The 13,349-nt window shown below is 42.1% G+C and overlaps 1 protein-coding gene across 1 annotated transcript; it reads left to right on the forward strand.

The window, feature by feature from the left end:
• Positions 1-2,900: 2,900 nt before the first annotated feature.
• Positions 2,901-4,699, forward strand: foxd1 (forkhead box D1). Its single transcript, XM_086187129.1, has one exon. It carries the CDS (start codon positions 3,181-3,183, stop codon positions 4,222-4,224), a length of 1,044 nt encoding a protein of 347 aa, XP_086043255.1. The 5' UTR covers positions 2,901-3,180; the 3' UTR covers positions 4,225-4,699.
• Positions 4,700-13,349: the final 8,650 nt, after the last annotated feature.

Here is a 13,349-nt window from a genome sequence, read left to right on the forward strand (position 1 = left end):
TCTCGGTGACACTCAGGGGTTTAGCCGGAGAGAGAAGGAGGCAGACAGGCGAGGATTGCGTTTATAACGCTAAGTGCTTTGGTACCCCTTGGCACGGAAACACCCTCGGATCGCAGAGGGCGAAATTTAGAAACACTTTAGAGGTGGTTTACCGCACATGGGAGAGCTCTAAGTGTCGGTTCGAAAGGAAAGAGAGTCGCGCAGCTTTCATTCATATAGGGAGAATATTTCTTCTGAGGGTGTCGGTGCCAAGTTACGGTAGAATAAAGGTCAGCTCCATCTGGTTCTGACACTCCGGTTTGAGTTGGACTACGTTTGATTTAAGTTGGGAACAAATGCCGCAGTTCAATATTTTTTGAACTAACTTTAAAGTTCGGCAGGACAAACAAAACTACATTTTCTTTAAAACTGTAAACCCTTTTAGTGTGAGGCGGCGTTTATCCTTGGAGTGGAAGAGCAAGAGAAGTAAAACTACGAGTGCTTTTGTAGTGATTGGAAGCTGAAGATCCTAAACAGGCCCGCATTCATGGAAGGAAGTGAAGCCTCCTCTCAGCTGATGCTGAGGTTTATAGTTGGATGGAGAGTTGGAACACATCGCCCTCGATGAAACATGACTGCCAATTAAATTGCTGTCAACAATTTACATATTAAAGCAAATGCTAACGGAGACGATGGCTGGAATTTAAAATATTAAAACCAAAAAAAAAAAAAACCACAACAACGACAACAACAGCAAGGTTGTCAACTTTCATCTTTTTTTTTATTTTCCTAAATGAGAAAAACAGGATCTAGCAGGAATAAAATAAAACAAAAAATATTTCGATCCACAAAAGTGTAAAATAAACTCTGCACTGAAATATGTGACAAATACACGTGTTTTTGTTCAAGTTCCTCTGTTTTTAAAAGACTCGGAATTTTAAATGGAAAAAGATTAAAAAAAATAATAAAGTTAGAGGCGAGTATCAAATTTCTCCTCACACACACACACACACACACAAACTCTCTTTCTCTCTCTCTCTCTCTCTCTCTCTCTCACACACACACACACACACACATTATGTTGCACCTATGATTTTAAGTGATTAATAAAAAGTTGGTCGTGTTGATCCTGGAGCTTCATTTTCATTTTCAAAGTGATAAATGATCATAAAGCTTCCAGTCTTTCTTTCTTTTTTTAATAAAGGAAAATAACATCATTGTCAACAGGAGACGCGGGAAACATGTTGTTGTTCTGTCTCCAGGTCTTCGTCGTTAATTCTACAATTGAATAAATCCATTTTTCATTTGGCTGAACTTTAGAGCCTCCGGTGCAGAACAAGAAATCTGAATGTTCTCCATACTGAGCTAAAGGTGTGAAATCGGCCAGTTTGTGGAGGGGGAAAAAAGCAGTTAATTCCTAGTTGTGAGACTCCCAGCTGTAACAGCTTTGAAACTTTTATAGGCCAGAAGTGTTTGTTAAAGGAGGGCGAAGTTGGCCTCTAGATGGCGCTGGTCAGGTAAGAACTGCTGAGAAGTTCCTCGTCTGCTGGACCACACAGCAGCATGTCAGACACACAGTCAGGATAAACCACCATAAACATCATCATGAACATGATTATTGTTATTATTTATGCTGTTTTAATTGTGCTTCTACATGCATTTTAGACCGGCCTGCCTGTTCATAGTTTATACTTTTCTTTTTGTCAGATTGAACTCAGCAGAACTCTACATTTCAGTCAATCTGCTTGCTTTTCGTCACTGTGGATTTGCCCCCCCTCCCTTAAAAAAAATAAAAATATTTACTCCTATAATTAATGTTGCATATGACAAACGAAAAGTTATATTTTCAGGCTGATTGACGTCGAGATTAAAACTGCCATCGCTGCTTTTTTATTATTATGAATTTGTTCTTCCTGCAAGGTTAAAAAAAAACAACCAAAAAAAAAACAACAACCTCCAAACTTGTTATCAGGTGACTTATTTAACATAAATTTGAATTTAGATCCAGATTGTTGGGCTCTATGATGTTCGAAGGCCCGGACTCGCTTCGACCACCAACCGAACACCTTTAACTGATTTGTCAGTTCAACTTCCAAAACTTCAAACTTTTTATTTTTTTGCTTTTTTTTTGTGACACGCAAAGAAACCGGCGGATTGCTTCCGTGCTCCGGACTCAATAGAATAATAACATTAATAGAAAAGTCCAAACACACACACACACACACACACACACACACACACACACACACACACACACACACACACACAACACCGTGCAGGCTGCAGACGCACGGCAGAGAGAGAGGCCTATATGTGGGGCTTGCATGCTCTGCGTGACCCGTGACTGATTCGAGTTAACAGCTGACTCTTTTCCATTACAAATGGCTCGCGGATAATCTAGATAACTACCGGATCACGCAAACTGAGCTGCCTGAGTATGGCGCACACCACCCCGGCAACACTGGAGAAGGCATCCGTTGCGGTTTGAAAACGTATTAAATTTTATTCTCTTCCTAGTCTTTTTTTTTTTTGCAAAGGCAAAAAAAAAAAAGAAATCAAACCGCGCTTCTGCTGCCTGAATAATAATCGTGACATCGTCAGTCACAAATGATTAAAAATCTTTTTTTTTGTGCAAAAATGCTTCAGATTATTGCACCGTGAATGATTAAAAAAAAAAAAGATTTGGCTTCACCAAAAACACACAAAAATAAAAACAAAAAATAAACACTGGTAGTTAATTTTCAAAGACCTTTTTTGTTATTCTCTCTCTCTCTCGCGCTCTCTCTCTCTCTCTCTCTCTCTCTCTCTCTCTCTCTCCGTTTGCCCTGGTGACGTCTCCTCGCCATGTGACCAGGGCGGTGGTATAAATACAGAGAGACGATCCGCCCCCTCTCTGATTCAGATTTGGCCGTTTTAGCAGGTTTACCGGCACGTCCTTATCAGCCTGGCATCGACTGGACCGTCCGCCGGTCGGTGATAAGAACCTGTAAACATATGGAAATAGAGAGAAGCAGGGGGGGGCATCTCTGAGCAGCAGCAGCAGCAGCAGCAGCGGCAGGAGCGGCGGCAGGAGCGGCAGGAGCGGCAGCGGCGGCGACACGTGCTCCTCTCCCCCTCCTCATATGAGTTTTGAAGAGGGAGGGCAGGGCAGCATCTCCTCGTCTTCCTCATCTGGCGTCGGGAGCCGTGCGTGTGAGAGCCATGACTCTGAGCTCAGAGATGTCGGATGCCTCCATCCTTTCGGAAGAGACCGACATCGACGTGGTGGGCGAAGGGGAGGACGGGGACAACCAGACGCGCTCCTACGTGGATGAAGTGGCGCAGATGCGCGACGGCATCCTCCTGGCCGGCTCTCCTCCTCCGTGCCTGGACAGCTCCACCTCCTCTCGGGATAGCTACAAGCCGGCGGGTAAGAACACCCTGGTGAAGCCCCCTTACTCCTACATCGCCTTAATCACGATGGCCATCCTGCAGAGCCCCAAGAAGAGGCTGACCCTCAGCGAGATCTGCGACTTCATCAGCAACCGCTTCCCCTACTACAGGGAGAAGTTCCCGGCCTGGCAGAACTCCATCAGACACAACTTATCCCTCAATGACTGCTTCGTGAAGATACCCAGGGAGCCCGGGAACCCCGGTAAGGGCAACTACTGGACCTTAGACCCGGAGTCGGCTGATATGTTTGACAATGGGAGCTTTCTGCGGCGGAGGAAACGCTTCAAGCGGCAGCAGACGCAGGACTTGTTGCGGGAACACAACACTTTCATCCCCGCGGCTGCTGCCGCTGCTGCCGCCGCCTATGGTTACGGACCGTACGGCTGCGGAGGATACGGCATCCAGCTGCAGTCCTACCACACACACTCGGCTCTTTTTGCTTTCCAGCAGCAGCAGCAGCAGCAGCAGCACTCCAGACACACGGGAACCACCATAATCCCCGCGCCGTCTTTGATGCCCACGACCACGGACTTAGCCAGGAGTAGGTTTTACCCGCAGCTCAGTTCCAGTCTGGGCTCAGCCAGCGTGCAGGCTGTGACTCCTGCGCAGAAGTCTCCGGTGCAGCGGTCTCCATTCTCCATAGAGAGTATCATCGGAGGGTCACCCAGCCCCTCCAGGACTTCGCCGGTTGTTATCCCGGTCCTACCGCCCTCACTGGGGCCTCCGGCGGTCAGCCAGCAGCACCCCGGAGCCGTTTTACACCCGGTTGAAAACTTTCCAAACAGAGTTGTCAGCGGCACTAGTGGCTGTTAAATACAAACTTTTCAAAAAAAGAAACAAATAACGCCCCTCTTTGAAGGTAGGATTATTTTTGTATGTTTATTTGATGGCACTCAGCTGAATGATGGACATGAAATCACACTATTTGTGCCTATATTCATGCTGTTTTTTAAAAAAAGAAGATATATTTAAGTTCACTTTTCCCGTAATAATCAGGCTTTTGACCACGAAAATTTCTTGTATTTTCCATAAAGTGATTAGGGCGTCTCAGGATAAATGGACAGGTTATAAATGATCACATGTTTAAACTAGACTAATAATGTATTTGTGTCAAACACATGTTTTTTTTATTAGTTTGGCAAAAAAAAAAAATCTAAACTTTCTTTTTTGATTTAAACTTTGTATTAAAAAACACAGAGAGAAAAGTCATACATTTATAATAATGCAGTGTGTGTTAATTTCAGTAATAAAAACATTGTACATTTTTTGGCAAGTATTGTGTAATTGACGTGTGATATTTTTACACAGTTTGTTTTTTCAACAAGAATAAATTTCGTTTTACAAAAAAAATTATCTAAATATAATTTGCTTTATTTTTTTTTTGGAAATATGTGTTAAAGCTTCCTGCATGGGCCAAACCCGTCAAATGATGTGTTTATGCTAATATTAGATATTCAATATTGATTGTTTTATTAATTTATTAGTTAATCTATGACAAGGATATAAAAAATATGGTCTTAAGGGGGACTCTTTCTTTAAAAAAAAACCTCCATTTTAGCCAGCGTGCGCGTCGTGGTGCCATTAAATATGAAACACGTTCAGTTTACAAAGTGTTTACTCAGATGTGGCGCACCAATGTCACGCTGGAACATGCGCACCAGAGGCCTGCGTGTCCATCTGACCTCACTCACACTCATCCGCGTAATTATGAGGAGCAGACAGGAAGGTGTCCGCGGGGTGAGGGTGGGGGGGCTTCATTTTATCCTGTTTCAGGTTGTTGACAACCAGACAGTCTCTCTGAGAAAACACCCCTCGTCTAAAATTTAATTATCTTCTCTTTTATTGACGTCATTTTTTCCCCCTTCCCAACGCGTAAAAATGAAATATCGCCGCTGACCTGCACTCGGGGTCACCAGGGTCGCGAGTTCATCCGGGCATCACTTCGACTGTTTTCTCACCTTCATTTTTTTTTTTTTTTTTTTTGCAGTTTTGCTGCCGCTCAAGATGCTGACGTTTAACCCGGTTTAGTTTTAATATATTTGTATTTGAATTATTGACAAACATACTTGCCCCCCCCCCCCCCCCCCACACACACACACACTCCATATTTCAGCCGGAAGCTGCATGCAGGCTGCAACACCTGTGTTACGGTGGAGTGAGAGACTCATTCTAAATGTTTGATGAACTCTGCATGTCGTCTATACGCTCACGCCGCTTCCGTGACTGACTGTGTGTGTGTGTGTGTGTGTGTGTGTAGTAGATAGCTAAATTGGTGCAGCGCTTAGAGCTAGTTCACTGGGCCACGAGAGGACAGCTATTGCGTGATGATGTAACACGCAACGATAGAGAGAGAGAGAGAGGGAGAGAGAGAGAGAGAGAGAAGGAGGTCAGTTGTACTGTATGGATTTGTTGACAAACAGAGAGGAGGCTGAGCAGGGAGGAGAAGGCGCGAGGAGGAGGAGGAGGAGGAGGAGGAGACGCTAATGAATTGATTAATTCATCGGTGAAGGACTTGGAGGCATCTCGTTAAGTCGAGCGAGGATTTCAGCTCCAAATCGAAGTGCCAAAGAGATTTAACTTTATAGGATCGTCGGAGGAGTGAACCCAGACGCCTGTGCAGGTTCACCCTCAAACATCCAGGGGAAAAAGAAAAAAGGAACTAAAAATAGGATGATGCTGATTGGATGAGCGCTGAAACGTCCTGTTTGAACCTGCTTTGTGTGCAGTGCTTGAAAAAAATAATTTAATTTTTTTTTTGCAGGAAGTAGACCTTCTTAAATACTATGTTTGACGCATGTAATATTTCATTTATTCATTAAACCGAGACTGAGCTTCCGTCAATATTTTAGTTTCAACGTCATTATAAATGTGCCTGAGCAGGTTTTTTTTTTTTTAAGAAAGTGAATAAACCTGCACAACAGTAGAAAACTACAAAAGGCAATACAATAGTACTGAGCGAGACCACGATAAACACACAGTAAAAGTACAGTATAAAAATAAAACAAGTACAAAATAGTACGAGGCACTACAAAGTTACATGAGGTTATTGTCAACATGTGCGTGGAGAAAGTTTATTGTCACGTGATATTTGAAAATATTTTCTACCTGAATTTAAAGGGAAATGAACGGTTTCTATACCGTCTCCCGCAGAATGGATGGGTTTTATTCCTCCCAGCTGCCAGCAGGTCGGGAGCAATAATATTTGGAAACAGTACATCAGGACTCAAACGCCATATTGGACACAAGTCTCAAGAGAAACTTCTCTTCTCCGTATGACTCACATATTTGGAGTTGTCCTGCAATTCCAGCCAGAACAGGCTTGATGAATGTATATGAGGCTACTATTAAATTAACGATCATGTAGAGGTTCAGAGATGTCAATAATTACATATCTATCTATCTATCTATCTATCTATCTATCTATCTATCTATCTATCTATCTATCTATCTATCTATCTATCTATCTATTGACCTGTGTAATAGAGGTTTTTACTGCCACCTTTCTCCATTCATCTTTTACAACCAGTCTAAACCCGTACAACCACATAAATGCCGTAAATTAAAATGAAACCCTCGTTCATAAGCGGCGCCTCGTGTGACAACGAAGAACCGATAAGGAGCGTGCAGCTTTGAAGGCGACCGGTTTTACCGAGTCACCGACGTGTTTCCGGGATGAGGACCTCAGACGTTAGTTGATGAGGACGTTTAAGGTGGGCTGCGTTAACAACAGCAGGATAAAGGCACTCCCGCGGTTGAAAAGGGTCTTTTCATGAAAATGTCACGGATCATGTGGGCATCAGCCTCCTCCAGCATGACTGAAGCTCAGTTAGCAGTTTATCCTGCTGGGTCACAGGTCATGAGGAGAGGGGATAAAGCACAAAAACTCAGCCCAGAAAAGACACCGGGCTTTGGGGAAATGTGTTCAAGTATTCAAGGTGGATATTACAGAAGAAAGGAATATAGAATTTGGCCAGCCATGAAAGAGTGTTTCATGCTTTCAGACACTCATCTTGAATAATTGCTGAAAAAATAAGTCACAGACTGACCTCATCAGCTAGATTTAGCAACAGACAAATAGCTTTTTAGGGGAAAAAAAAAATACCTGGAATAAACGTGACAGTTAAAGTGTTTGGATTTATGTGGAATATGATTTCGGAATATTTCATGTCCGTAAATATTTTCCAAAGGTGCAGATAAAAAACAAACACAAGATGCAATACGGTATATTCATATTAATAGATTTTGAGGCCATGCTGTTACACTTACAGGTCCTCTCCCTTCAGTGAGAGAGAGAGAATTTAAGGTAAATAAAATAGACATTACTCTCCTGTAAAAATCACACAACTGGCGGCGTGTTTTTCTTTTTATAAATTAATAAATAAAAATGGCGTTTGACCTGTAAGATGGAGGAAGCTTATTTAATTGTCATTTGCAAGGTTCTTTGCTTCTGCAAATCTGTTTCCAACCCAGATGAATGCGTGGTGTTGGCAGGGCAGCCAAAGTACGGTGAACCAAATAATGCTGATTTTTTATATTATTATCATTCTTATTTGTATTATTTATTGACGCCAATATTAAAAGTCATTAATATTGTGAAATAATCTGTCTTTTTTTTAGATCGAAAGTGTAAAACTTCATTCTTATTAACGTTGTTACGATCATTAACTTTTAAAACACAAAAAACACAATCAAAGCATCAATAATCTTTATTTGTTGCATTTATCATACATATAAAGACGATGAATAGAGTTTTTATGCTCACTTTAAAACTTTTTTAACTTTGTAATTGAAAAAAAAAACCCAATAAAAACAATGAATGGCTTAAAAAAAAGTTCAATAACATCTGAAAGTTACATTGACTCACAATATTTTTTGAACTTTGCACGTTACTTTGAATAAGACTTCCGCTGGTCAGGATCTACCAAACAGAACATAAACACTGTGGAGGTAAATTTCATGCATTTATGTTGTTGTTGTTGTTGTTTTTTTTCCATTTACTAGAGAAGCACACTGAATTTTCTTTGTTGTCCCAAAAGTTTTAAAATAGAAGCAAAACCGCTGATGAAGTGAAGTGTATGAGGTAATAGAAGAAAAAGAGAGCAGCAGAAAAAGGGGAGAATACATGGAAGAGTATTTAAAGAAAAAAAAAAGAGAGTGAATACCTCCCAGGGAGGTGCCGAATCTCTCCATCTTCTATTCAGGGTATGGAACAGTTGCTACACTTAATGGCTCTCTCTAAAAGGAGGTCCGTTTTCCAGCCCATTAAAAAGTTTGGGAACTAATGCCACCCCTGAATACGAGCCTAATTAGAGGCTGCACAGAACTGCAAAGACCTGCTACACAAGAGTGGCTTTGGGATGGATTCTGCTTTTTCCCTTTTTGCGATCTCATCGTTTTGCTCTCTCTTTTTCTTCCCTCTCCTCTTCTTTACTTACTTTCTTCCTTTCTTTCTCAGCTCTCTTTCTGTCTTTCTCTCACCATGTGCTTTTTTTTTTTTTTTTTTTTTTTAAAACACTTTCTCTGCAGCAGAGAGTGAGGGGTGATGAAAGTCTCTGTCATATCTCTCTGTACCGACCGTGACCATAGTGGGGCTCAGCACCTCGTGGGGGGGGGGGGGGGGGGGGGGGTCATGAGATACAGATGGTGGGTCAGAAATGAACCTCAGATATGGAAAAAGATTGTGTGTGTGTGTGTGTGTGTGTGTGTGTGTGTGTGTGTGTGTGTGTTTGAAGATCTTCGTTGTTTCTATGGATGCACGGTAATATCGGCACGTTGCCGGTGTCTGTAGTTATTGATCATTTTTCAAGGGTATCAGTATCGATCTGACAGCTGATATTTACGTCTGCATGGTTTTGCTTAAATCTTCTGCATTGTTTATCATCAGTGACACAACAATATATTTTTGATTTTACCGACTTTTCCTCGTGTTTTGGAAATAAAGTAAACATGACGGTCTTGAATTGACGATGTTGTTGTTCTTTTCCAGTATCTACATAATGTTAGTATCACCTAACTATGTTTTTGTACAGACAGTTTTAAAAAGTGGTACATTCTGGCCCAAAATCAGTTATGAAATCTCAGCATATCAGATGTCAGCAAAAACTCTGATCTCGTGCATCCCTAGCATATGACTACAACTAGTAGGAAAACAGCAATAGCTACAGTAGTTTTAGTGTGTGTGTGTGTGTGTGTGTGTGTGTGTGTGTGTGTGTGTGTGTGTGAGAGAGAGAGAGAGTGAGTGCGATAGTGGAGTTTGTGACTCTCCGATATATTTCGGAGCTCCTGAGCTGAGTCGTGGTGGAACCTGGGATCTGAGCGTACAGCCGTTGTCCCCGTGACAGAGCAGAGATGAGACTTACAGTAACAGCTGTCGAGATGTGAGTTTGACAGAGAAATTAAAGACTCTGGCTGCTGGCCACCTCACTCCAGACAGGCCAAAGACAAACACTCGGCTTTCATACCACTTCACGAAGTGCAAGCTTACACGTCCTTGCACATAATTTATTTAGCCGAAGACTTTCAGGGGTGTTTTTATTTGTTCTACATCTTGCCTGTCTCACCTTAGTGTGAACCCACAGATCCCGGATCTGCTGCAGAATTATGTTGCTGCCTCACACTGCATTTTTCACCTCTTTTTTTTTTCCCAGCCCTGCACGTGTTTGCTTTGGCATGCTATCTGCTCATACAAACAACGGGGGCCTATAGCTTATCCATCACGCTTGTGCAGAATGTGATGATAAAATAACAGGCGGTTTGAAACAAACCATTTGTTATAGCAGAATTTATTATTCTGTCCACTTGAAACAAAGCACAGAGGTTACCTAGACATCATCTACTTAGGTTACAACAATAAATGGAACACAAAATTGACTGCTGGAAAGTCCCAAACACTGGTCACTCCAAAGACTTTTGACTCCAGCAGCTGTATGATGTCACTGCAACATCCGCTTGCATCCTCCACATCGTTAAGCATCCTCTTATTACCACTCAGAGGGGTCTGCCAAGGAAGCACTGCTTATGAGTGGACGCCTCAGGCCTGATTAGTTACATGCAACAACGCCTTTCGGTCATAAACACTTCATCGAGCTCCAGCAGCCCGTTCATCATCGTGACACCCACAGGTAATCCACACCAGCGGCTGCAGCTGACGCAAGGCAGAGCCTCCTTTTTTTCCTCAGAGTGGTACCCACTTATAAACACAGACGGCCAGAAATCTATACAGCAAACACAAGACTTTACACACGGTGAAATGTAGAAGGATAAATCCAAAACCAGTGGAGCAAATAAACCAAAAGCTTTTTACCTGCGTGTGCACGTACGTGTGTGTGGTGCCTTTCACACTGTGTGAAGGTATGAAGGGATGAGAGTGGAGGTGAAACTACGGCTACTGCAGACAGAAGTTTGAAAATTACAAGCTGTACCCCTCAACGCTGACATGAAAGGCAGTATTCCGATATTAACCCAACGGAGACAATACTCATACCACGTAAACAGAACTCTGTAATGACGTTCTTCTGAATGAGGTCAAAGTCGAGGAAAGCAAAACCAAGTCTGGCAGGTTAGAGAGGCACAGTAATATCAGGATCTGCAGATATTGATCATTGTTAAATATACTGGCTTCGGTCTGAAGGCTGATATTTATATTATTTATATTGACCCACTTGTGCTCATGCCTCTCTGTCTTTGCTGGTGCTTACGTTATTTTCTTATATCTTGTATTATATTCATTCATATTTCTGTTTGCGAATAACGACCGAAGACGCAGAGATTCCTTCTATATTATGAATTTAACCTGAAACTACTCAACTGCTACATTTGGGGTGTTTACTTGCTTGTAAATCAAAGGGGGAAAAAAAGGAAAGAGTAAAGGCTGATCTTTTGCAAAAATGGTGTGAGACTCTGGCAAGACTTTAACATTGCAATGAGGGTGTATACAGGTCTATACAACACTTCAAAGATCAGAGTCCTCCATGTCTTGATTTAATTCTTGCTTCCTCTGACTATTCATGTTATGGTAGTGAGAAAATACTGACTTATTCAGACTATTTTCTTGATCAGGTTGAAATTGGAGTCTTGTTATTTATGTGAACGCAGCAGATGAGGAAACTATCATGAATATTTGATTCATGAGCTTTTTAAAATGGTTTAGAAATGAGGAAAGTGTTAGTTTTTCCCAATATAACCATGTTTTGCAGTATAAACTTTTTTTTATTGTTGTTTTTTTGTCGACTGTTCCAATCTTAATCACATTATAGACGTGTTGTTGACGTATGTACGCTTCCATTAAAATCTGGCCTCCACTAAGTGTTACAAACTTGCCTTTAAGTTTTCTGCATTTTTTGGCAGGAAAACTCTCACACGGTCAAATTCCGTAAGGAAACTTCTACACTAAACATAGCAATGTAACGTGGGTGGGCATCTTCAGTCACTAGCCTGAGTTTGCTCTGTAGCATGTAAACAGAAATATGAATGGAATAGTCTTTGAGAAACTCATGTTAATCGAAATATTGTCTTATTTAGAATGCAGTCATTAGTCAGATTACTGCCGTCCGTATAACGTAGCCACTGTGAGGCATTTTTCAATGACGATGGCCTTGTCACTCAAAATAAATGGAACAGTGGAAGCCACCCATGTAGGCCCATTCACTCCTCACTTTTCCTTCCCTAAATATCCCTCCCCTCTCCTCCCTCGAACATTCCCTTCCGTTTGTGTATTTCTTTCCCTCCATCCTCCTCTTTCTCCAGCTCTCTGCCTCATTGACTCGACCACAAAGTGTCTATGGCAGATGACGCGAATCCCTAAGAGAGAGAGGGAGAGAGAGAGAGAGAGAGAGAGAGAGAGAGAGAGAGAGAGAGAGAGAGACACGCTGGAGCTGAGCATTTAAGTGGTTGGATAGAGCCACCCCACCTCTGTGTCGCTGTGTCTTCTTAGGCTTTTGGAGATTTGCCCAAATCTGTCTCAAGGCAGGCATTAACATTTGACAGACGTGCTCTTCTCATAGCAACAGATCGACCCACAATTAGATCCAGAGATTGGAGGATACACACACAAGCCCCCAGCTCGTGGATGTGCATGTTGCCAAAATGTGAGCCACATAAAAGGCAAAACCATGACTCTCTGCAACGGATTAAAGATCAGAGCTTTGATTTCCTGATCTGGACGGCTATGTATGACATTGTCGAGGTGAAGAAATATATGAGTGTTAATTTCCCAACATCTACTGTGTGCATAAGCGGTGTGCACACAATTTTATATTTTGTATTTTTTTTTTCTATGCACATCTTTACACCAAATGCTCCTTCATTTCCTTTGCAGGTTTGCTGAAATAATGAAAAAAAACAAAACACACACACACACATATAACAGCCTCAAAGGGAGGAAAGAAACTGTAAAAACACTGCAGATCTTCCCACTGAAAGCCTCTTTTTGTCTGGAACTATATTTGACAGCATCGAAGCTCGCTAACTGGCAAGATCTCACCAAAGTTGTGCAAAAAAAAAAAAAAAAACGATTTTATTTGATACTTCCTCCCATGGCAGTAGGCACTTCCTGTTCCCCGTCACAACATTTTCAGGGGCCCCTATCAAAGTATAACTTCACCTTAGGGGGTGTCCAGCGGCCCCAGTGCTTCAGGGTGGTCAAGCCCGCCAAGTCTGAGCGGATCTCTGTTAGATATGTGAAGTGGCTCCACTGGCAGGTAACGGGATACAAACCCAGTGCAGAGGGGTGCCGCGGACGTGCTGAAATGAAACAGCGCTGGCTAAATTTACCTGCTGAATTATTTTAATGTCTTCTGCTAGCATAAGCTAAAAAAGACCCAATCAGCGCCAAAAAGCTGCACTCCAACTCAACTCAATGCATAAAAGAGCTCCATCTTGTGTGTTTACTGAATTCTGAACTTCATGTATCACAGTTGAGTATACGATCACTCTGATCG

Source organism: Aulostomus chinensis, chromosome 19 (assembly GCF_037954235.1).
Source record: "Aulostomus chinensis isolate RoL2024-O1b breed Wild chromosome 19, RoL_Achi_v1.0, whole genome shotgun sequence".
In the NCBI taxonomy this organism is placed as follows: Eukaryota; Metazoa; Chordata; class Actinopteri; order Syngnathiformes; family Aulostomidae; genus Aulostomus; species Aulostomus chinensis.

Excerpts from the sequence above, each read along its gene's own strand:
- foxd1 (XM_086187129.1), top strand. The coding sequence starts at position 3,181 with ATGACTCTGAGCTCAGAGATGTCGGATGCCTCCATCCTTTCGGAAGAG.